Source organism: Ictidomys tridecemlineatus, chromosome 12, assembly GCF_052094955.1.
Source record: "Ictidomys tridecemlineatus isolate mIctTri1 chromosome 12, mIctTri1.hap1, whole genome shotgun sequence".
Classification (NCBI taxonomy): domain Eukaryota; kingdom Metazoa; phylum Chordata; class Mammalia; order Rodentia; family Sciuridae; genus Ictidomys; species Ictidomys tridecemlineatus.
The window spans coordinates 86,735,762-86,760,322 of record NC_135488.1 but is presented as its reverse complement, the minus strand read 5'-3'; the positions used below and the strand labels follow the sequence as shown (position 1 = coordinate 86,760,322).

At 43.1% G+C, this 24,561-nt stretch overlaps 1 protein-coding gene across 2 annotated transcripts; it reads right to left on the bottom strand.

The window, feature by feature from the left end:
• Positions 1-1,026: 1,026 nt before the first annotated feature.
• Abcg5 (ATP binding cassette subfamily G member 5) lies at positions 1,027-24,524 on the bottom strand. 2 transcript variants are annotated; one of them, XM_005324520.5, is made up of 13 exons: positions 24,201-24,524; positions 23,449-23,570; positions 19,316-19,452; positions 19,150-19,248; positions 16,696-16,828; positions 15,120-15,259; positions 14,219-14,348; positions 13,564-13,777; positions 13,258-13,463; positions 12,193-12,331; positions 6,651-6,836; positions 2,467-2,579; positions 1,027-1,494 (listed from the first exon to the last, which is right to left on the bottom strand). In XM_005324520.5, the coding sequence occupies exons 1-13, from the start codon at positions 24,344-24,346 to the stop codon at positions 1,301-1,303; spliced, it is 1,959 nt and encodes a 652-aa protein (XP_005324577.1). In that variant the 5' UTR covers positions 24,347-24,524; the 3' UTR covers positions 1,027-1,300. The 2 variants fall into 2 exon arrangements, with proteins under 2 accessions (XP_005324577.1, XP_077885410.1); XM_078029284.1 differs by lacking the exons at positions 1,027-1,494; positions 2,467-2,579 and adding an exon at positions 2,677-4,126.
• Between the last annotated feature and the right edge of the window lie 37 nt (positions 24,525-24,561).

Genomic DNA, 24,561 nt, shown 5'->3' with positions numbered 1-24,561 from the left:
ACTGTGGTTTCCTTAATGAAATGATCTTTCCTACTATAACATGAGCCATTTCAAGTGCTATAATTTATCATTCTTTTTATAAGTTAGGTCACAGTAACTGAACAAGTTCATGTGCTTTCTAGGATATTCTTGCTCCAAGTTTCCATGGCAACATTGAGATAGTTTCATTTCAGACTTGTATGTCAATTACTTGAAGATCGATCAGAAAGATGAAAAATCATTTAGTAAAGAATCCATATTTAGGGCTGGTGCTGTAGCTCAGTGATAGAGCACCTGCCTTGCATGTGTGAGGCACTGGGTTTGATTCTCAGCATCACATAAAAATAAAGATATTGTGTACATCTATAACTAAAAAAAAATTTTAAAGAATCCATATTTAATTGTATTCATAACTTCATCCCTGTACACATGTAATATAGGTGTCTGTGTTTGTATTCATCAACATTCTTTCTCTTTATCATTCAAGAACATGAATCCCTAATGTATAATCCTGTTCTTCTTGCTGAAAATGTCAGATGAGCATTTTTCTACATGGATTTTAAATAATAGCTCATCTCCAACCTTAAAGAGGTCATTTGTCAGTGCCTACACCTATCTAGTAACTTTTAATTTTATAAGTAAAATAGACTGAAAGCAAAAAATAGCAAACTCATATTTTAAAACATCACCAGAGGTTTGTCTGGTATGTGGCATTCACTATTCAGCCCCTTCCTGCAATTTTAAATGTGAAAAAAAAATCACTGGGTGCTCTGAATAGTGGTGTTCACTGTCTATCTGTCCAACATCCTCTCAATGTGATCTGGGCAACCCAGACCTCTCATGTGGACAAGAGCAAATGACAGCTAAAGCTTCTTACCCAATTCTGCAGGATCTTTTGTTCCAATTAAACCCATAAGTCTTTTTTACCTACTATTCTAGTCAGTGATAATTCAAATGTTTTGTTCTTACTTAATTCTTTATCATATACACATCATTTTTAATTGGCTTTTTTTGTGTGTCTAAAACAAAGGAAGCAAATAGTCACACTAGTCTCCCATAAGTTTATGAATTGTATTTACATTCTTGGACCAGCTCAGTCACTATTTCCAAATACCACATCCCCACAAGTTGGAATAGCAAAGGACTTTGAACCATTTCCATTGCACTCAAGTCCTGTGTGGATCCAAGAGGCACAAATGGAGTCTTCATGGTTAAAAGATTGAAAATGTTCTAGTGAAAAAGAAATACATGGCATTCTTATTCCAGTCAAAGCAGCTGTCACATCTAGACTGAAGTCCCATCTTCCCAGCAATGTTCTTTACTATCTGCTAATGAAATAGTCCCGTATTTTAAAGACAATTATTCCTAAGATGACAAGAACTGGGATAAATGAATATAAAATGACAAAGTTTTTTGTGAATCGGGCTGTTGCACCTGGGCATGTTCTCTCAATGAATTGAATTCCTTGAGTGATGGTACATAGTGGATGATACATCATAGAAGCATTTAAGCTGCCTGCCAAGAAAAAGATTGACAATGTCAGGTATGGAATATCTCAGGTTATTTAATCAGCAAGTGTTTACCTACTACTCACAAAGAGCTTAGCACTCTGCTGAGTACCCTTCTTCATAAAAGATTCATCTTAGAGAGCCTGGAATGCACAATTAGATGCAGCAAATGTGAAAGTTCTGGGCCTCGGCTTCATTTTAAGATGGAGATGGATTTGTTTCCATTGGGGGTATAGATTCATTACCATATTCCACATAAAAACTATGATCACCCTACACCAAATATCCTAAAGTTACTGACCTTGTCACCTAATTTGAAACAAACCACTAAGTTCTACTATGCTCTTTAGTTGTCTTCAGAGTGACCCTCGGATTTCCAGTGGTCATAAGGACCTTGTTATGTTCCCATTGCTCTCTTGTGGGACTGGGGAATCAACTTTTGCCATTTTTTAATTTACTCAGTTATATACTGTGTATATTTTGGGGAACAAAAAGCCACTTCAGAGCCTATCTAAAATATACTAGTGTTTACTTCAATGTACGTAAGATCTGTTGCTTTCTAAAAGCATCAGGTGATTGATAGACTAACTTGACCACTGTCTATTTTTTGGTGTGGGAGGGCTACTGGAGATGGAACCCAGGGATGCTTAACCACTAAGCCACATCCCCAACCCTTTTTATTTTTTTGTTTTGGGGTGGGGTCTTGCTAAGTTGCTCAGGGCCTCACTAAGTTGCTGTAGCTGGCCTTGAACTTGTGCACCTCCTGCCTCAGCCTCCCAAGTCACTGGGATTACAGGCATGAGCTACCATGGGCGGCCTATTTTATTTTAAATTTTAAAGAAAATTTTGGACTTTATTTCAAAACCAGCTTTTAAATCAATTTACTATAAAATATAACATTTATTAGAAAATGTTTCCCTCAGAAAATTGCTTCCTCAGAGTAATATGTAAAAATAATATTCCAAAATAGATTACTTACCACAAGTGAAATTCAGTCCATAGAACTCATTTACTACAAGAATCTCAGAGCAAAATTTTTGAAATGTAAAATAACTGAAGATTTTAAAAGGAATAGGCATTTCTTCTGTGTTTCTTAAGAAAAGCAAAAGAGACATATTCAGTAGGCTCTGGTAAATAGTTTTACTAAACAAAAAGAAAGGCAATCCTTATTTTATGCTTTCTTACTTAATTTTCCATCTCTATTATAAAAATTATGCTCACTACAAAAATCTTCAAATACTGCTGAAAATATAAAGAAATATTACCCAGAAATGACCATTGTTAACATTTTGGTGAAAAAATATTATTTATATATATATATATATATATATATATATATATGCATATATAAACATACTTACATATGTATACATATCTATGTATATATAAAATTTTATACTATTTTATAAAATTTTACACAAATGGAATTAGATGCCTCATGCTCTTTTTTGACTTTTCCTCCCAAACATGTGTCTCAGACATCCTTCCAAGTCAGTCAATGGAGCACTTAGTCATTTTCAATCAAGCTGTGTGGTACAGTATTCCTCTTAGGATCAATGTCTCATTTCTGGGGTAAGCAGCATTGATAGAAACACACACTAAAACGAGACCCCAAGGGAGAAAGGATGAAGAGAGCAAGCAGACATTCATTTCGAGAAGGAATTCTGTCTCCTCTCCAGTCTATTTCAGGAAGAACTTCATGCTGATACTGGCTTTCTTGGTCCACTATGTAGTTTCTTATAAGGAACTGGTTCCAAGTGCTTTAGGAATTAAAAAAAAAAAATGTCCTATCTTAAAGAATTCACAAGAGATACAGACCATGCATCCTTCAGACAAAAAGTGCTCCGTAGTGAACAACTTGTGTCAAGAAAGTCTAAAAACCAGGCACTACAGGTCCATAGTATTCTTATATTTGGTGTTTATGGTTTCACCTAATCTCACATGACCCCCAAATTCTATGACTTTGAGTTATTGGCAGTTTTCTTAGGCACAAAATGAATGAACCACATTGAGAGGCTTTTCATTGAAAAGGATAGGTGGGAATTTGGGAAGGACTTAGAGGAAGAAAAGGGACATTCACAGAAGACAGAAATGGCTGGGCACAGGCCTGTCAAAGTTGCATTTGGGACTGAATGGAACTGAAAGGCTACACAGAGGATTTCAAGTGGGAGCAGTGAGAGGTGAGTTAGAAAGACAGCTGGAAACAAGTGTGGGAGACCTGAAACGAGTTGACATTGCATGACCTTAAGAAAGGTCATATTGAAATCATTATTTTAAGGAAAGTTAACGTGGCACCAGCAAATAAGATGGACCAGAAAAAAAGCAGATTGAGGACAGCAAGATAGGGAACAGGCTATAGCAGAAGTTCAAGTATCAGATGATAGACATCCTGAACAGGATGATGGCCACGAGAAGTTGGCTGCCTGGCTGGCTGCCCATTCAAGGTAAGAACCGTGTGCCGCCTCCTCCTCCTGTACTACGCGGGATGAAACACGAATGCTCCACATGCCTGTGACTTGACATCAGAAAAGAAAACTACCTGAGTTGGTGACTGATCCAGTGTGCGGACAGTTTGAGAGTCATGCATGCAATCTTTCAGCTCAACAAATAATTTTTGGTTCAAGGCCATAGGCTGGCACCTGAGAAAGAATGAGACACAGCTGCTGCCCTTAAGTGGTTGACAATCTATTAAAAGAAAGGCTGAGGCGCTAGGTGGCACGCAAGGGGCACTGGGAGAAAATTCAGGAGCTGTCAGAGCGCTCCTCTAGTCATGGGAAGGTGGGACTGGCTTTGTGCATGTGGCAGAGGAGACAGATGGGCGGGTGAGAGGCACAGAGGAGAAGCAGGCCGTTACAGAAAGCCTTATGCTTTCAAGAGGGAGGAAGCACAGGTCCAAATTGATTGACATGAGACTAGCCACGATATGTAGCTCATAGGAAGGAAGTGTGCATATTTCCCATGTTACAAAAAATCTCATCTCGTTTTTATTAAAAGATGTTATTATAGTCTAGCAAGATATGCAACAAAATTGAACTCTGGTGGTAGTACTTCGGGGTTCTTATTCCTTCCTCATGCAGTTCTAGAGTGTGTTTTTTGCCCTAAAGAATTCGCACTATATAAGTAGAAGGAAGAACAAAGCTATTTCTATTCGTGTTTGAGGGAAGAGGGAACCAGAAGTACAAATGCTACAGGCAGTTTAGTCAGGAAAGATGCACACCTGAGGGACAGACAGAAATGTAGTGACTGGAGCTTAAAGTGGCCTCTAGGAATGGAGTTTTAATTCTGTGATGGAAGTGGAATCTGCTTGAACCCTTGGGATGTGAAGATTTTGGAAAGAACCCCAAAGCATCTAGTAATGTTGGTCACTGCCTTCCTCTCAGGAGCAATTAATCCCTTTTTCCTAAAACCACACAAATGAAACACTGCTAGATGGGCACTCTAATGATCCACATAATATAAAAGAGCTTAGGTCTGCACCTTGCCAGCTTGATTCTATAACCTTGTGGTGATTTGATTTGTGCATTTTTCACAGAAGCTATCAATCCATTTAAACAACAGAGACAAATACAAAGAATTGTAAAATTTTTTTTAAAAATCCTTTCTGATTGAATTCAGGGGCACTCAACCACTGAGTCACATCCCCAGCCCTATTTTGTATTTTATTTAGAGACAGGGCCTCACTGAGTTGCTTAGTGCCTCGCCCTTGCTGAGGCTGTCTTTGAACTCGTGATCTTCCTGCTTCCGCCTCTTGGGCCACTGGGATTATAGGTGTGCATCACTGCACCCAGCCTCATTTTGCTTTATAGTATCTCTCTTTTTCTATAACTTGGAATAGCTCACAATGTGTTCTCGTGTTAATAAACTTATTTACTCCTTGTGATCTCTTAAGGTGGGCAGGGCCCAGATAAGTACCTCCATTTTATAAATGAGGAAACTAATTTAGATAGGAAAGTGACTTGTTCATAGTCATGGGACAGCTAAGGCATTAGAGGAGGTTTCAGAGTCCTAGGGCAGCACTCTCTCCAGGGGCCACGGGCATCATGGGTGTCTTCAAGGTGGTAGGACGTGAGCTAAGTCAAGCTTGAACTTAGTTTCCTTACCCAAATTTCTCTTGAGAATTAAACAACTACATAAAGAAAGGAAATTATGTATAATAGATGCTCAGTAGGTTTTTTGTTATTTGATTTTTTAAAAATTTTTTTTGGTTGTTGATGGACTGTTATTTATTCATTTATTTATATGTGATGCTGAGAAATGAACCCAATGCCTCACACATGGGAGGCAAGTGCACTACTATTTGATTTTTAAGCCCTTGTTATTTGATTTTTAAGCCAAAAGAAACAAAGCCCTCTTTACATTTCCTGGGAGCCCACAGTTTACTTCCTAGATCCCACTCATCACCTGCTTGGAATCATTTTTACCCTTTTAAAATGTTCTATCCTTTCCTCTGCTACTTTAAAACTCTCTCTCTCTCTCTCTCTCTCTCTCTCTCTCTCTCTCTCTCTCTCTCTCTCTCTCGGTGGGTGTGTGTGTGTGTCTGTGTGTGTCTGTGTGTGTGTGCACACACACATGTAGTCTTGGTTATAAAATGATGCTTGTCCATTATAGAATATTTTAAAAATATGAAGAAGAATTTAAATACCACCCAGACATAATAACTATAAACATTTGGTGTACATCTTTTAAGTCTTAATTCTTTGGGGGGCTCTCTTTCATCCTGTAGGCTCTTTTCTTATCTGACTATTCTTAATTCCCCCCAAAAAACTAGGATTTGGAAACTGGACTAGAGACCCAGCAGTACCAGGTCAGAAGTAAACTAATACACACATCATTTAGCCTATTGTATGGGCTGTGAGTTTTTCTGGAACATCCAGGTGGGTTTTCTTCTCTCATTTTAATGGCTTATTATATATGAATCATATCAATAGAACACTTATCTTGTCATTTCCTGATTCCCAATAAAAAGACATTTCACTGAACACCTGGTGAAAAGCTCAAGGTCTAAGGCAATAACGATAAGCAAGCAATATAAATAACACCACACTATAAAGTAATATCTTTAGCAAGTATCCATAGCTCTTCTCTGAGGTTCCTATACAACAATCATATCAAGTGTTCATTAGTAACATACCAAGCTAAGTCCTTTGAATCATTATATCTTACCTGAGGAATCCAGATCCAACTAGCACCCCGGCAATGCTGAGCAGAGCTACTACACTGTTGGCGATATTGGGGTTTTGGATCATACCAAGTACAACCAGAGTCAGAAATTCACCAATTAAATGGGGAGCCAAGAGAGCAGCAGAGAAATATCCAAATCTGGCAACCTCAGGGTATAAGCCCAGCGTCCTAGAAAAACACAAGTTCTTTAGTTTCCTCCCCAAGCACTCTCATTTAAGAAAAAATACCATGTTTGCCTTCTATGAATAATCCTGGGTGGGAGGAGTCAGCAGGGCAAGCCCAGCTCCCCTCTCTAAGGCCTTTGGGAAGAACCAATATTTGAGTTCGTTTATTACCACAGTGGGTTCTGTTCAACTCAAAGTCAGTCGCCCTCAGCTCTCATGGGAAAATATTAAACTACTTAGACCCGTTAGCTGTCATAAGTGGGGCTGGTGAACTCCCAGATCTATTCATAATTAACTGTGTTACTACCTATACCACAAGCGACCCTATATCCATACCCTTTTCTCTTATGTTCCTTTTACCAAATTATATCTTACAGGGAGACAGCATGTTTTAATGACCATAGACTTAGCTGCTCTTTATTGCATTTGTACAGTGGAGAAAGAAACTGGCATTTCTGATCCCCACCCACCCTCAAGACCATCACTCTGCCTCTTGTACAAATCATTGTCTATGATATCGATTCCCTTCCCCGGTGTAGTCTTTCTTGCATCTGTTTTTTCTTTTATAATTTTGCCATAGTGTCTCACTAAGTAGTCACCCAGGCTGGCTCGATCTTTGAATCCTCCTGCCTTAGCCTCCAGAGTAGCTGGGATTAGGGTCATGTGCCACTACACCTGGCTTGTCTTGTGACTTTTAAAACATTCACCTTTGGTGATTTGTCGCATCTGGACAAGGGTCGTTCTTTCCCTTCCTATTGCTTTAATTTTCCTCAAGGTCTTTAATCTCCCCGATGAGTCATCAGCATAACCAGGTTGTCTCCTAATTAGCTGATCTCCTTTCAGACGGAACTGGGTCATTTGGCATGTCTTAGACTTAGCTACTACTCAAAACTGTCTCACTTCCAAGATTTCAGATTCCAAAACTCCCTCTCTTATCATGGCCTCTGCCTCCCATTTCCCCAGCCCTCACTCCCTCGGGGCCTTGCTGCCTTCTGTCATCCTTTGCAGGATTAATCCTCACCTCTGGGAACCCTGCTTGTCATTTAAGCTACTAAAGTGTGTGGAACACAGTATATTGCTGTACTAATTGAAGCCATTCTGCCCTTTTGCTTCAACGGGCTTCTGAACCCATAAGTTCCTCCTAGCATCTTGGATTCCAATGGCATGTCACATCATGCTGACATGAACCCCTACTTTAGCCCCCTCCTCTATTTCTTTTCCAGTGCTCACCTCCCATTTTATGAATTTCTTATTCTCTCTCTCTCTCTCTCTCTCTCTCTCTCTCTCTCTCTCTCTCTCTCTCTCTCTCCCTCCCCCCATCCATCTCCATCTCTTTCAAGTGTGGCCCTATCTCCTGGTATCATGATTCCATGTTATTTGGTTCTCCTATCCCTACCTTGGTCTACTCTGAAAACTTGATCTATAGCTTAGCAAATTTTATCTGTATTTAAATCCACTTACAATCTGATTTTTGTTGTGTGTTTGTTTTGCAGTGTTGGGGGCCGAGCTTAGGGCCTTGGGCATGCAGGGAAATGCTCTAGCACTGAACTTCACCTCCAGCCCCCTTGTTTTCTATGATCCTATTTGCCACATCCTAAGCAACCATTCTTTGAGTCTGATAATCATTTAGCAGCTCCCTGTTCCCATTCACCAAGCTCCCCCAGACAACATCTGCCTCCTCCGTCTTGCCCCTTCTTCCCTTGTAAACCTGACTTGCATCCCCCTGCTCTACTGAGGCTCTCTTCTGGAAGATTGCAGTGCTTCACCTCACATAACCTCTGTCACACCAAAAGGGTTGGCCACACCCCCTAGAAGTCCTCTCCCCCCTCTGCTCCCCAGTGCTGCTTCTCCCTCTGCCTCCCTGACCACCCTTTGCCTCCTTCGTCGGCTTGCTCTTCTCTTCCCAGTCTCTGTCCCTGTTTTAAGGTTTTACACTCAGACTGCTTCCTCCCTTCTCTCTGTACTGTCACGGGTCTTTACTCTTGTTTCTCCTACTTTTTCTCAGTACTTCACCTTAACCCAGACCAAAGTGTTCAAAAAACCAAAACCATTCTCTCTCCTGGAAACTTTGGTAAGGATGCTTCATCCTCCCTCCTCTCCTGACCCAAGCATCATCTATGATTTTTCTTTATTCCAACAAATTCATTCCATATCTGAATCCATTTGATTGTACTTTCCCAGAATCTCAAAGTGATTTCCCCTTGCAGGGCATGGTGACGCACACCTGTGATCCCAGCAGCTCAGGAGGCTGAGGCAGGAGGATCGGGAGTTCAAAGCCAGCCTCAGCAACTTAGCAAGGCCCTAAGCAACTTAGTGAGACCCTATCTCTAAATAAAAAATAAGGGCTGGGGATATTGCTCAGTGGTTAAGCGCCCCTGGGTTCAATCCCCAATCCCCTCACCCCAAAAAAGGTTTTCCCTTTCTCTTGCCACAGTTACTCTTCATTTGTGGGCTTCTGTCTTTCCCATAGACATTTGCAAAGGCTCCTTATTGGGCTATCCAACAACTCTGTCCTAACTCCAGTCTGCTGTCAAAGTGACTCACTGTCCAGAACCCAACACAGAGGGGACACTTCCTGATGCAAAATCCTCTCCCATGTCCCATTATCAACTATGTGCCAGCCCTTAGTCTCGCAGTCAGTGCCTCTCTTAGCAGCCACCAGAGTTTTGTCTCAGTTTCTTCTACTCCTCCGATTCTTCATTTCCCACTTTGAACCATTTCTCTGAAAAGATCTTATCTGTGTTGCTTCTGAACCTGTGTCCTTGCTTTCTCCACCTGGAACGCCCTTGCTCCCTCTCAGGTTCTTCCCCCAAACCCTCTGAGAGTTCTTCTCCAAAACTCCTCTCCCCTGGAACCCTTCTTCCTACCCAGAAGATGGACTCCTATTGTCCTCTAATACTAACTGTGGAGTGAGATGGGGAACACATCCCATCAGTGTCTCAATTTCCTCATCTACAAACAGGGACAAGTCCAGGACCACCTCACAGGACAGCTGCAAGGATTACGTGAATTAATGCATTTAAAGCTCACAGCGGCTCACATAAAGTAAGTGCTCAATATGTATTAGCTGCTGTCATTGTTGTATATCTCAGTGAAGCATTTGTGGTCCTTTATTAGACTAATTTTCTTTTCCTTGAATCAAAGTCATCTGGAGATTTGTTCATGTCCACAGTTCATTATCTGAAATGCTTTAAGGCCAGATTGTGGGATTTTTTTTTTCTTTCAGCACTGAGAATTGAACCCAGGGGCATTTTGTCACTGAGTTACATACCACTTCTTTTATTATTTATTTGGAGACTGGTTTTGCTAAATTGCTGAGGCTGGCCTCAAACTTTCAATCCTCCTGCCTCAGCCTCCTGAATGGCTGGAAATGCACTTATGTACCACTACATATGACCAGATGTGTTTTTGAATGTGGAAATTTACCAATTCTAGAAAGGTAGACCATACTTGCTGCAATGGAATCTGAAAACACATCTGTAATAAAGCCCATGAATATTTCTACTAAGCAGAATTTGAACAAGTCTCAAGAGCCCCTTGCTGGTTCTATTCAGTGAGTTCAGGTCAGATCATGGTGCTAAAGAGTTACAAAAACACTCTTGGCTCTCAGAGATGTTTTGATTATAAAATCTTTGCAACCTTGATGTTTAATTCTCTTTGAATCTCCTCTAGCACCAACCCTGTGCCTGAAATTGATAGGCATTCAATAAATATTCCTGTCATTTAAATGAAGTATTTGCTACATGGCTACCTATATTAGAAATGATTCTGCTTTTTAATGTCTGAACTAGTCGTGAACTAGATGATTGCACAGAACCTGGTTTAAAATTATCCTGTTTTCTCAAGTCCTACAGTATAAATTATTTCTCAGGGTCAGGATCACAAATACTGTACGGTTTTCAAAATCAATGCTTGGTAAATTTTAAAGTTCACATGAATTACTTGGAACTTCTCATAAATACAGAATCCAATTCAGTAATTCTGGGCCTGTGATTAAGCATTTGAAACAATCACATAACAGTGACACTGGTCCATAACCCATTATGAGTAATAAAATTCTAAATTAACAAATCTTCAGTTATCACTTGGCCTTGTTTTACTAAAAAAATGTCAACTTTAAATTCTTTGCCTTGGAGGGGCTGGGGTTGTAGCTCAGTGGTAGAGAGCTTGCCTAAACATGTGTTAGGCACTGGGTTCAATTCTCAGTACCACATATAAATGAATATAATAAAGGTACATCAACAACTAAAAAAATATATTTAAAAAAAAAGAAAAACTTTGACTTAGACCTGGGCATGGTAGTGTGTACTTGTAATCCCAGAGGCTTGGGAGGCTGAGGTAGGAGGATCTCGAGTTCAAAGCCAGCCTCAGCATTGGTGAGGCTCTTAGCAACTCAGTGAGATGCTGTCTCTAAATAAAATACAAAGTAGGGCTGGGGAGGAGGCTCAGTGGTTGAGTGCCCCCAAGTTCAATCCCTGGTACGAAACAAAACAAAACCCTAGTCGTGGGCTGGGGTTGTGGCTCACTGGTGGAGCAGTTGCCTAGCATGTGTGAGGCTCTGGTTCAATACTCAGCACCACATATAAATAAATACATAAATAAATAAAATAGAAACTTTGCCTTTAGAGAACATGGAACATGCACTTCTCTGAATTCATGGACCCTGAACAGATGGGACTGTGGTTTGCATCATAAGCCAGAGATTCAGTGTGTTCTGTGTGTCGGAATGTGGAGGTTTCATCAGGGCCAGCAAGGAAGCCACGTGATTCCTGCCATTGCTCTGGGTGGATTGTCCACTCTCGTCTTGACAGAGGGCAAGTGGCCTTGCCTCTGTCATTCTCCAGAGTAAAACCAACTTCTAAGAGCCATCCATCGAAACCCAACAGCATTGATGCCTCATGGTTTCCGATGCTATCACTCCTACTCCTCCAGCCCTCAGCCCACCCAGAGTGTGACACCAGGGCCATGAGCGAAGTCTCAGGCAGAGCTGCCCAGACTTAGTTGCTGGTGAACAGTAGCCACCATGGCTATTCCTGAGCCTCATCTGGGTCCCAGCTCCTTGAGAGCCCTCTTCCTAGCTTAAGTCCTGCAGGGCACATGGGGCATACTCTTCTGGAACATGTGGTCTTCGTGATTTGCTTTCCGGTCCCATGCAGCCTGTGGCTCTGTGATTTCATTTACAATGAAATAAATATCCTGAAGGACAGGGCCTTGCTCTAGGCACTGAGGGGCAAAGTGCCGCTCTCCTGCAGCTGAGAACATGGGGTCAGGCACCCGGAGCTCTCTCACCCACTGGCCCTCTGTGACTCCTTGGCAGGTCTGGCCCAGGTAAATTGAATGCCTCCCAAAAACCTTCTTACCAGTAGCTCACGCTGGAGAACAGCAAGGTGGCCATGATGCTGAAGGGAAGGACATGCAGCACATAGGCCAGTAGCATCTGCCATTTCTGGTATAGGCCGTCTTGGCTCTCCTGGTCACTGACGGTTCGCAGCACGGGAACTGGCATGCAAGGCAGGGTCCAGAACAATCAGACACACAGAGCTGAGGGAGGGAGGGCTAGCCCAAGCCCAGCTTGAGGTCTGTCAAGGCTGGTTGGTGAGGACCAGCTGGGAACATTCCCCAGTCATGGAAGGAAGGGACCTGCCATCCACAGAACAATAAATACTCCCCACCCCAAAAGTCCACACTCAACCTAAACTGCGATATGGTTGCACAAGAAAACATAATTATTTTTCTTTAAAGCAGAAGGTTGTCACCAATTCAGAAAAGCACATGTAAAAGGGGCATGAATGAGTGATTTGAGGCACATTGTCCTTTTCTTGTGTAGGATGTTGGTCCCCATAGCAGCCTACATCCTACACTAACTCTCAGAGGACCTGAAAACCCTGGTAAATGCAGAAACTTCTCATTGCCCCTCATGCCCATCTCTAGGACCCACTCTGCAAAAGCAATATCCTTCCTTCTTATTCTCTGAACATAGAGTTATGTTCTGGAACTCCCTCTAACATCCATTTTCCTGCATAAACTATAACATCAGGCAGCTAGAAGTTGCTTCTGGATTCCCACTGAGCTTGAAAATTAGGTGAGGGCTATTCCAAATTAGGACCCAAATTAGCTAAAATGAGCTGCGCATCCTAAAAGACCAAGATGAGATACCAGGAATGATTCCAAACTCTACACCACCAACACCTCATAACTTCATGTTTCCCTGGATCCTTTGAAACTCACAGAGATCAACCTGGTGAGTTAATACACACTGAGGTGTTAGTAACTCAATAGCGATCTTTCCTCAGAGAGAAATCCTGGAAAGAGCCAGGTTTAGCTCAAAGAAGTCCCCTTATAATGGTGAACTTGGGCAAGGTGACTGATGGAGCAGGGAGACGTTTAGACATTTAGACGTTTACCTCCTGGTCACTAGCACTTACACAGAGTCACAGCATTGAGCATGCCGGTGTATGGGGTGGCGCCCAGAAACTGGTAAAGGAGACCCACGCGGTCCTGGACAGCACCCTTGAGCATTTCATTCTGAACCCGCAGAAGGAAGAAAATGAGGAACAAGCCCATGATCAGATTCTGAACGAGACGCATAATCACTGCTTGCTTATTTCTCAGTAAGTTTCTCGTCACTCTCCTGAAAACCAAACAACCCCATTTTAATACCTTTTCTTTCATTATTGGTGAATGTCCAAACACCTAAAATGGGTCTTGCTCACATTCCCAAAATTCCTTACCTCAAGAGAACCCACAGTTTAGAGAGAGCTCCAGGAGGATCTTTGGTTTTGAAAGGAATCATTGGCAAAGCTTTCAGGTGTTTTGTTCTTTCAATATTCTCCAAAGTTTTGCGGTAGATGTCCGATTCTTTGTAGGCAGATTCAAGCATCTGGACTCTCTTGTAGGTTTCTATTTCCCGTTCCTTGCTTTGGGTATCCACTGATGTCAGGTCCACTACATTTTCCCCCCAAAGATATAACTCATGTCTTTTTAAATGCATATACAATGGATGATAATAATATCTCCTCATTGATTTGGATATTATTCATCCCATCAGAATCAAACCTGTCACTAATGACCACTTATAAAATCAGAATATTTTAAAGCTCATAAAAATCCCACTGAGACTTCCTAGGAGAATTCAGAAGAATAGAGATTCATTTTTCTCTTGACAAAGTAAGAGTATCGCAACTTATTTGGGAAAGATTTCCCCATCTCCTTCTGATAGGTCAATGATGATTAATGGACTCTCTGAATTAATTCTTTGAAAAGTGAAAATAACCAACAAAAAAGGTAAAACCAAACCCCTCTAGAGCTTGTGTCATCCTGGCAGAAATCTGAGATGAGAAAGTTCAGAAAATAATTCACTATGGGGAATGTGAAAGAAAAACTTACTATAGAAGTCAAAGGGGTTAGAATGTTCAGGACAAGGGTAACCACAGCCATTGAAGAAATCAAGCATTTCCACCGGTGTACCACAGAAAACCAACTCTCCGTAGGTCAGGATGGCGATTTTGTCGAAGTGCTGATCAGACAACAGATGATGTTAGTGTGTGGTCAGGTCCATGTCCTTATGGGAAATACATTTCCAAGCAGTTAGTCAGTCCTTTGATTACCTTAATCAGTATCCTTAATGGGTCCATTGGAGACACTTGGAGTGCATCCCTAAACTTGCCAGCTGGGTTACCTCTGTGGATCATGCTGTATCCCATCCTGAGCCCCAGCATCACATCTGGGGTGGAGAAGAGCTACCAGGCCTGGGTTTAAGTTCCAGCCATGCCACTGAGAGTGACCTTGGGCAACCTGGGATGTTTTATTTGTTTGTTGTTTGTGTTTGAAATATTGGATCCTCATCTATACAAAGCAAATAATAGCTAACTAAATCGATACTGGGAGGATCGAGTGAAACTTTTCTTTAAAGGAAATCTGTGAGATTCAATGGAAAAAACACAGCCTTTGAAACCATCTCAACCATGAACGCCAATCCCAGCTTTTTACTGTGTAATATTGCTCAATTTTGAGTCATTGCTAAGTTTTGCTCTTTTCCTCTGTATGGTGGGTGGATATCCTGATGCGGACCTCAGAGGATTATTTTACTAAATAAACAAGCCAGTGTGCAGAAAGTATTTGGAATGTGGCAGATGCCAAAAAAAGCAAGTTCCCATCCTTTGCTCTTCCCAAATCAGGATTTGGCTCCAGTTGCTCAAATACACATCATAACCTGCCCCTCCATTCCCAACTCAACACACCATGCACCCACCCTCGAGTTGAGAGAACAAGAGACATGACCCTTTACCTGGAAGAGCTCAGAGCGGGGCTGGTGGATGGTGAGGATCACGATGCGGTCCCTGCGGGCCAGCTCTGCTAGGAGGATGACAATCTGATTTGCAGTCAGGCAGTCCAGGCCTGTGGTTGGCTCATCAAACATCATGATCTCTGCCGGCACAGAAGGACAGACATCTGAGCCTCTGCCTAGGCCAGGTTCTGGGCTTAAATCTCAGAATTTGGACCAGTCCTTTACTGAAACGTTGTACCCCATCTAAACAGTGCCCACTGAGAAGTGGCTGCATGCAAACCGGCTTTTAGCCCAAGCCCAGGAGAAAGACCTGACCTAGGAGGGCCCAACTCCCAGCTCTGGAGCATATTTGGGGTTAAGAGAACCACATCAGGCCTCTTACTTGGTGCCATGTTCTCTTTGGGCTCCATCCAGGGGACTCTGACAAGAAACAAGGCTGGCAGGCAAGTGTCAAGATGTTTTGAAAAAGTTGAGAGGAGACTGGCCAAAAAGACACAATCCCACTTCATGTCTGAAGCTTCTTCCAACAGTAACAGGGTCTTTGCACAGCAAAGAAATCTGACTTATGGAACAAGGTCTGAGGTGGGCCAGATATTTGGTTTCTGAAGAGGGTTTAACCATAGGTTATTTCTGCCCCCAAAGTGACAAGGGCTCTTAAGAGCATCTCTCTTCTTTGCCTTCTAGTGACCAAATACCACCAGAAGAACAGGCAGACTTGATCTACCACAGTGTAAAGTACCTAGATGCCATGTGTCCACTTGCAGGTACACATGAGTGGGAAAGTTTGCCCAAGTGGGGAAAGGGACCAAACCAGGCAGGGGGAAGCACTTCCCTGTGGCATGCACAGTTTTCAGCACACCACTTAAATTCCTGCTTTGGTTCCTGACATTTCATAAACTCCACTTCTACTACCAGAACTCATTGGCCTTCCCCCGTAGACACTGTGTTAGAAAGAAATAAGGATGGACCAGGAGGGCTCTACTCATGGAAGGTACTAACGGAACACTAAAACGCACATGCAATGCTTCTGAGTCTAAGAGATGTTTTGTTTAGATGTTCCTCGATTTATAATGGGTTACATTCCAAAACCCATGGTAAAGTGAAAATCATAAGTCAAAAAAGTGCATCGAATACACCTAACCTACAGAACAAAACAGCACACTTAGCGCCACTGTAGAGTGTCAGTCATTTCTTCTTGTGACCGCGTGGCTGAATGGGAGTCATGGCTCACTGCCTCAGTCCAGCATCATGAGAGAATATGGTACCATGTATCACAAGCCCAGGAAAAGATCAAGATTCAAAAACTGAAGTGTGGTTTCCACTGTGTATTGCTTCCACACCATCCCAAAGTTGAAAATCATAAATTAAACCTTCATAAGTTGGGAACTGTCTATAGTTGGATTGTGGAATAGCATCTGGAAATGAACTACATATAGTAATTCCAAAAACGTTTGGAAACTGTCAGTGATTTCAGTTCTACACAAACCCCTCCCTAAATGAGGAATGGGAAGAAGGGGTCTCATGTGTCTGCAGACACATGGGAGGCCCAGGCACTGCTGGCCCACGTTGCACTTACTGGGGTCCTGGAGAAGCTGGGCTGCAATGGAGACCCGACGGCGCTCGCCACTGGAAATGCCCCCCAAATTATAGTTGCCGATCAGTCGGTCTGCGACATGACTCAGGCTCAACTCTGCCATGACTGCCTCCACCTGCAGGAGACAGAAAGCCCAGGGTGTTGCCTGTGACTTCGACTTCAGTTCATGGGCTAGAAAAGGCTCAAGAGAGGCAACAGCCCTCTAGATTACATGGGCTACTTTCTAATTCACCACTGGGGAAATCAAACCAGTTATAGTAAAATCCAATTTGGCTTAAATCACAATATTATACATGTGTCAGATTTAAATAAATAATCTGAATATATTTTAAAGTCCCTAAAGCAATGAAATATGTTTATATTGCTTTAGGGAAATTCACCATGAAACAACAGATATTTCACCAAACTCCTCTTCAAATGTCAGTCAGTTTAGCCCTTTCAGAAAAATCTCTCCACGGTATAGTTAAAATATAGTTTGTTTTTGTGTTTGAATTTTGAAACTTTATCATAATAAATGTTTCATATATTTTAAACAATCAAATTTGATTTGAACTGAACCCAGTTTCCCCTGTGTAACCCAAATAAATCCTAGAGTCTCGAGTGGTCCAATCTCAGTGTGATTTTGCATCAAAAGAATATAATCTAGCTACCAAAAGTAATTAAAAATAATTCCAATCTTTACTTGAATCTCTTTAAGGACTTTAAAGGGGAACCAATTTATAATCTACAGCCATACTTCTTAAAAACTCCCTCTCTTCAATCTGCTTAAACTCAGCAGCTCCCTGAACCCCCTCGCCTTTCTCCACATTTTCAACTCCCCCACAACAATAACTATGAAACCCAATTCCTTACTGACTTTGGAATCAAGAAGGCTGGCCTCTTCCCTTCCTCTCCCTCTTTCTTTCCTCAGCTTATCCTGTTCCAGAGACCTGTTGGAAAATTGCTACTTCTATTCCTCCCTTTACTGATTGCCCCCTTTTGCATGAGGCCCTGAGAAACCATATAAGAGGCTGAGAATATATATATGTTTATGAGTTTGTTGTCTTTGGTCCTTAATGAGATTGTGTCATTTATATGATGCAAAAAGAAACAAACACATGGAGTTTAAAAACAACCAAAATATACTAGATTGAAGTGAAAAGATGATTTATGGAATAAAATTCCAGAGGAATTTGCACCAGACCTGCATGGGCTAAATTTGGTGTCATCTTCTGAGACCACAAAGGGACTCAGGGAACATGCTGGAGCTAGAGGGCCTGGGTTCCAGTCCCAAATCTGCCATCCCCTGTTGTCTGATCTTAACTTGTTGGTGTCACTTTGTGGTTCTGCAAGAGGGAGATAATGCCTCCCACAGAGGTTGATATCAGAAGGAAAAGAGATATTGTATGTGAACATACAAGCCCTGCTGAATGCTTACCAGAAATGAGAGTCAAGTATAATCTGGTAAAACAGCAAGAGCCTTGCAATGCTTCAGAGCACACTAAGGCAACCTAAAGTCCAGGCAGGAGACAGGGTCAGGCATTGCTCTGCGAGGTCCTTCTTGCAGGCCAAGCCTCTCTCTAAGGCTCCTCTAGAGTGAAAGCTATGCCCCAGAGTTCTCTAGGAGTTTCAAATGGAAGTATGCTGTTTACTCACCAAAGGCCTGGTAACAAAAAGTCCATTTCCAAGGAGCTGTGCCTCTTTGAAGGTGGCACATCAACCTGTCATTGTTCCCTGCATTCTCCCAGGCTTTACAGTCCAGACAGAACTCAACAATGCTTCCAGGTAAGGTCCTGGTGGACTTACCTGCAGCTACTTCCAAAACAGGTGCATTTAAGAACCAGATTGGAATCTAAAAGAGTTAGCAATTCAATAGTTTCATTCTTCATTTACTTAATCCAGTTTGGATGAAGCTTATTCAAGCAAGGTCCCTTAAAAAGCAAGTTGAAAAATCTTGGTGGGGAAATAACACATCCATTCAAACACAGACCTAGCAGAACAGCATGGTCCAACAGAAAAGCTAAAGCAAACCACATACAGAGTGGGAATATTTTAAAAGCCAAATTAAAAAAAAAATCACCAGGTGAAATGAATTTTAATAATAATATTCTTTACAGCCAAAACAGTAATTCACTCTCTCATAATTATTTCTTAAAATTCTGAATGAGAGCATTCACATTCTGTTTTTACAGACGGAGGGTCTGAAATCCAGCAGTTTATTTTACACTTAGAGCAGGTCTAGGTTTGGATCGATCGAATTTCAGGTGTTCAAAAGGTACACGTGCCTGTCACCTTGATGGCGCAGGTGAGGCACAGAACTCAGGGGCGAAAGCAAAGGGAAGGAAGGGACACGCAAAGAGGCGGAGGGAAGAAGGTTGCCCAGCCCCGGGGGCTTGATGGTCTTTCCGGAGTGTGGCCCCGGAGCAGCTGCAGCCAGCGCCACACGGCTCCACGCACCTTCCTGTGGAAGAAGTCTCCAGAGCCGCTCCGGATGGCCAGCATCGCCGTGTAGTGCAGCGTCTCTCGCACCGTGAGGCTGCTCAGAAAAGTGTCGCTCTGCAGGAGAGAGGGACGTCAGCGATGCGCGAGCCCGCGGCACCGGGCGGGGTTGGGGCGCGCCCACCTGCTGCACGTAGGAGAAGCAGTCCTGGAACTGGTCCTGACGCAGCGAGCGGCCGTTCACACACACGTCCCCAAGGAGGGTCCCCGTGAGCCGCAGCCTCCCGGATATGGCATCCAGCAGCGTGGTTTTCCCCGAGCCTGGAGGCGACAAGAGAAGACCCTCCGTGACGGTAACCGCAGGAGAGGAACTTCCTGAGACCCCCCAGTGGAGGCGTGGCCCCTCTATAGGGACCTGGGTCACACTCTCACCGTCCAAATGAGTCTGGGTTTTCCCCCAGGGGACTCTCACCCGGTTCAGATCTGGAGGTGCTTTGTCTACAAATTTGCTTTTCAAGCTGTTTTGGTTGAAAGGGAAAATACAGGAAATGTTTGGCTCCTAGGCCATCTGGATTTCTTTTTGAGGTCCCCTGGGATCTTCTGGTTACACCTGAGTGTAGGTGGCATTGTCTAGAGCCTTGCTGACAAAGTGTGGTCTGAGGACCAGCACCCTGCACATCCCCTGGGAGCTTGATAGAAAGGCAGAATTTCAGGCCCTAGACTTGCTGAACTTAATTCTGCTTTGTAACAAGATCCCTGGATGAATTAGAGTTTGAGAAACACCAGGTTAGCAAGTGCTTTGGTGAAACCCAGTTGACCTCAGGCTGCACCCAAAGCCTTGAGCATAGCTAGCTATTGCCAATAAGAACGTTCTTGCAGAGTTGTTAGGAACTAACTGCCTGGGTTAGAGGCACCTGAAGGAGGACGTTTATCTGGTTGGTTGATTGGTTTTTTTCTAGGTTAGAGATTAGGAGACACCTTAGGATAAGAAACCTGCTGGCCCCTCGCAGTCATTCTAGACACTAGCTTAGCATGCGCACACAGAGTTCCTAGAGTCAGAACAGGTTTCACCAGGCCTTGCCGACCCAAGGCTGCAAAGAAGTTAAACTTAATTATGGAGCACATAGGCAGGAGGTTCTGAACTGTGAGAAGACAGAAGAGAATCCTCCTGAGGATGTTCAAAGCTCCACAAGCTCCTGCAGAGCCCTCTTCTTTCCTAACTCATGACTGACAAGGCTCAGAATCAGCCCCATGAACGATGCTGGTCCTCAGACCACACCTTGCTAGCAAGGCTCTAGGCAATGCCACCTACATTCAGGCATAACCGGAAGATCCCAGGGAACCACAAAAAGAAATCCAGATGTCTTAGGAGCCAAAGATTTCCTGTATTTTCCTTTTCAACCCAAAACAGTTTGAGCTGCAGCCCCAGCTTAGGAGAAGAGCCCCTGCATTGTCTGGACTGATCCTTGACCTCTTCTAACCAGAACCTCCATGGCCCTACATTTCTAGGATTTAATCTCAACTCTCACAGAACCACTCTATTAAGACTGACCTCCCCCAGGACAAGAGGGCTACTTTCTTATTGCTGAATCCTACAGATACTTCGCTCTGTGTGTTATTTGGCATTTGCTACTGTTGCTTGCCTTTCCTTCAAGACCTCTTCCATCCCACCAGCCACATCAATGTTTATAGCAGACAATTCACAATAGCTGAACTGTGGAACCAACCTAGATGCCCTTCAGTAGATGAATGGATAAAGAAACTGTGGTACATATACACAGTGGAACATTACTCAACATTAAAAGAGAATAAAATCATGGCATTTGCAGGTCTGTGGATGGAGTTGGAGAATATCATGCTAAGTGAAGTTAGCCAATTCCCAAAAACCAAATGCTTAATGTTTTCTCTGATATAAGGAGGCTGACTCATAATGGGAATTAGGGGGAGCATGGGAGGAATAGATGAACTCTAGATAGGGCAAAGGGGAGGGAGAACAAGGGAGGGGGAATGGGGCTAGAAAAGGCAGTGGAATGAGATGGACATCATTACTCTAAGTACATGTATGAAGACACAAATGGTGTGACTATGTTGTATACAACCAGAGATATGAAAAATTGTGCTATATAGAGTATTATGAATTGAAATGCATTGTGCTGTCATATATAACAAATTAGAATAAATTTTTAAAAATTTAAAATAGAATAAATAAATAAAAATTTGATAGTATTGCTTGGGATAAGATAGCGATGAAATCATGTCATTTTATTAAACACTATAAGTACTTTATAGACTTAATTTATATATTTGTTTGTCTAACAAATATTTATTAAGCCCCTATTATGTGACTGACCCTGTTCCAGGCCTTAAGGACACAGCAGGAAAAAGACACAAAGTCCCTGCATTAGTGGAATTTGCATTCTACTTTGCATTCATGTTCAGGATTAGGGATAGGTAGTCATAAAACCATGATTAGGTACAACATCAGAAATCAGTTCCCATCACCTATCAAGAGCCCCATCCTTTATCCTGTTGAAGTGTGTCCAGAGCTTGACACTGGCCTGTGGGACATGTTTCTGAGAAGGGCACTGTGTACTGTTCTTAATAATTCCACACAAGGAATGCAACAAGTCACAAATTATTATAAAGATAACCCATTTTTTTATTTTTAAAATAGCACATTACATTTATCAAAAGGAATTTTAGAATGAGCTTGAAATGGTTTAAGAAATGGAAATTAGAGTTGCTAGGAAATCTCAGAAAAGCATAATAGCTTTAGTTAGGGCTATGGTCTAATTGTTTCAAGTGTTGAAGTCTTTACCCCAAAGTGATGGTATTAGAAAGTGAGTTGTATTAGGAGGAGGTATTTGGAGAGTAGGTTAGGAGAAGAAGTTCTAATGATTGGGACTTATGCCCTTACAAAAAGAGGCTCAGGAACTGGCGAAGTCTTACAAGAACTATATTCCTCGCTTCTGAGGGCCATGCCTCCATCTTCCACTAGGCCCCACTGCTTAGGGGTTCCGGTACCTCCCAGCAGTATGAACCTTCAGGAGGACACACTCAAACCAAAATCAACAGTACTACGCCTGCTTTTCACCATAGACTTACATTTCCTTTCTCTATTATAGTGTTATGCAAATGGAGAAGTGTAATAAATGGCAATGATTTGCAAGCAGTTGCTTCTATGAAGTCAATTTGTCAGATCCTAAACCTTAAGATATGTGACAAGCACAGGGTGCAGTGGCACATTCCTGTAATCCAGCTGTTCTGAAGGCTGAGGCAGGAGGATCACGAGTTCAAGGCCAGTGAGACCCTATCTCTAAATAAAATACACAATAGGGCTGGGGATGTGGCTTAGTGGGTGAGTGCCCCTGAGTTCAATCCCCTATTACCCCCCACCAAAAAAAAGATAGATAACAGCCCAGCCCAGCCCAGGGGACACTGTGCTGTCTGTAGGACCAATACTCCCATCCCAGCTGTGGGAAGATGACCCTGAGGATTCACAGCTGTGACCCTCATAGGGAATTGCCTGAGCCACAAGGAGCTGCCTATCAAAGGTTATACCCTCCCAGGACAGTCACTGCAGGACTCAAAAAGCAAACCTAGAATTCAGGCTCCAGTGTAGTTGCCCCATGGGGGATGGGCATGCAATCTCTCATGTTTAATTCCTTATAAAAAAGATCAGAAGCAAATATGTATTATGGTAAGATTTAACGAGGCCTGGTTTCAATTCCTGAACATTTTTATTCTTCTCTATTCCTGACTGCATGTCTAAAGTACATCATAATGAAATAGGGCTTGTGAGATTGAGGATGGAGGTTAAATGGGCATTTTTGTGCCTATTTAATTCCTTTTCCTATCTCCAGGCAGGATCTAGAAAGAGGAAATTGTGTTTACTGAGCATCCCTATATGCCAGCCGCTGTGATGGGGACTTTGTATACTTGGAAATATGAATTCACTTAAAGGGCTAGGGATGTGAATCAGTGGTAGAGCACTTGCCTGGCTGGCATGAGGCCCTGGGTTTGATCCCTAGCCCTGCCCTGGCCTCCCAAAAAAAATAAAAGAGAAGAAAAAAAAAACTAGATTCAGATTCACTTACATGTTAGGCAGGACTTTATAACTCTTTCAAGAGTTTTTTCAAAATTTGACATTGGTACCAAGTTCCATTCACAGTGAGACATGTCATTAGGTTTCATTCTGATAGCAAACTTGTGACCTTCTTGCTGTAACTTACTCACTTCTTCAGTGTGGTACTTAAATCAAACCAAAGCCTTGGCAGAGTCCCCCTTGAGGATCAGGACACTCTTTCCCGTGCTTACCTGAGGCCCCTAGGATGCACATGATCTGCCCACTCTCAATGTACAAGGAGACATCTTTGAGGATCTGCCTGTTCCACCGCTGCCAGCCAGATGTGAAGTTCCACCAGGGCCCCACTCGATTGCTTTAAAGAAAACCCCACAGGGGCAAAGGCAGCATGGGTCCTAGAAGGAGCCAGACCAGATCCCCGGGCACTGATCCCAGCTCTGCCCCACCCCAGTTTAGCAGGCTCCTGTTTTATCCTCTGCGAACCCTGGAGGGATCCTGACTGCAAGCTGGCTACCACCCTGGAAAGCACCCGCCCAGCAGCTGCTCCGAGTGACAGTTCTCTCTGGCTGCTTGCAAGGTGGTGAACAGGACAGTGTTCATTCCTTAAGCTGACCCTGTCTTCCTTCTCCAGGCTTCATTCCGCCTGGTCCTCCCGGCACCCCGACTCCTCACACCCTCTCTGTCCACACAGGGCAGGCGGTAGACAGGATGGGGAAGGGGTGTGGGCGATGAGAATGGGTAAAGGGCAGTGGCAAGAGACAAAGCACTTTTTTTTTTTTTTTTATGTCTAGGCCTTGCCCTGGACAGGAGAAGGGACCATTCACTTTTGTTCCTCATCTTCCAGTGGCACTGCTACCAGCTCTCTTCCAACCCGATCTACTGAAGAGGCAGCCCATAGCCCCCAGGTACACCCCCAGCCTGTTAGTCAGGACAGGCAACAGAGCAGGTGAAAGACCAGGCCACCTGCCTGCAGGTGCTGCCTTACCTGATGCTATAGGAGACGTGGAGGACGCCCAGGCTGTTCCGAGGCTCCGAGGCAGCAGCAGCACCCTCCTCGAGGGAGCCCTGGGAACCTCTGTTTACTTGGGGTCCTGAGTCCCCCTCTGGGGTCAGAAAGGGAAACTCATTCATGGCCAACCGGCAGCAAAAACAGTTGAATTTTCTGGTGGCCTGACCCTTCCTGAAGTGGCTTCAGCTGAGGAGCCAGTGGCAGAGTGCCCTGCCTGCTCTTTGCCCGGTCCTAGAGTCCCTCATGAAGCAGCAGGACGGGAACTTGGCGACGGATGCCATTATCTGATGTACCTTTAGCCACAGCGTCCTTATCTTGACAGTGGGCAGAACACACC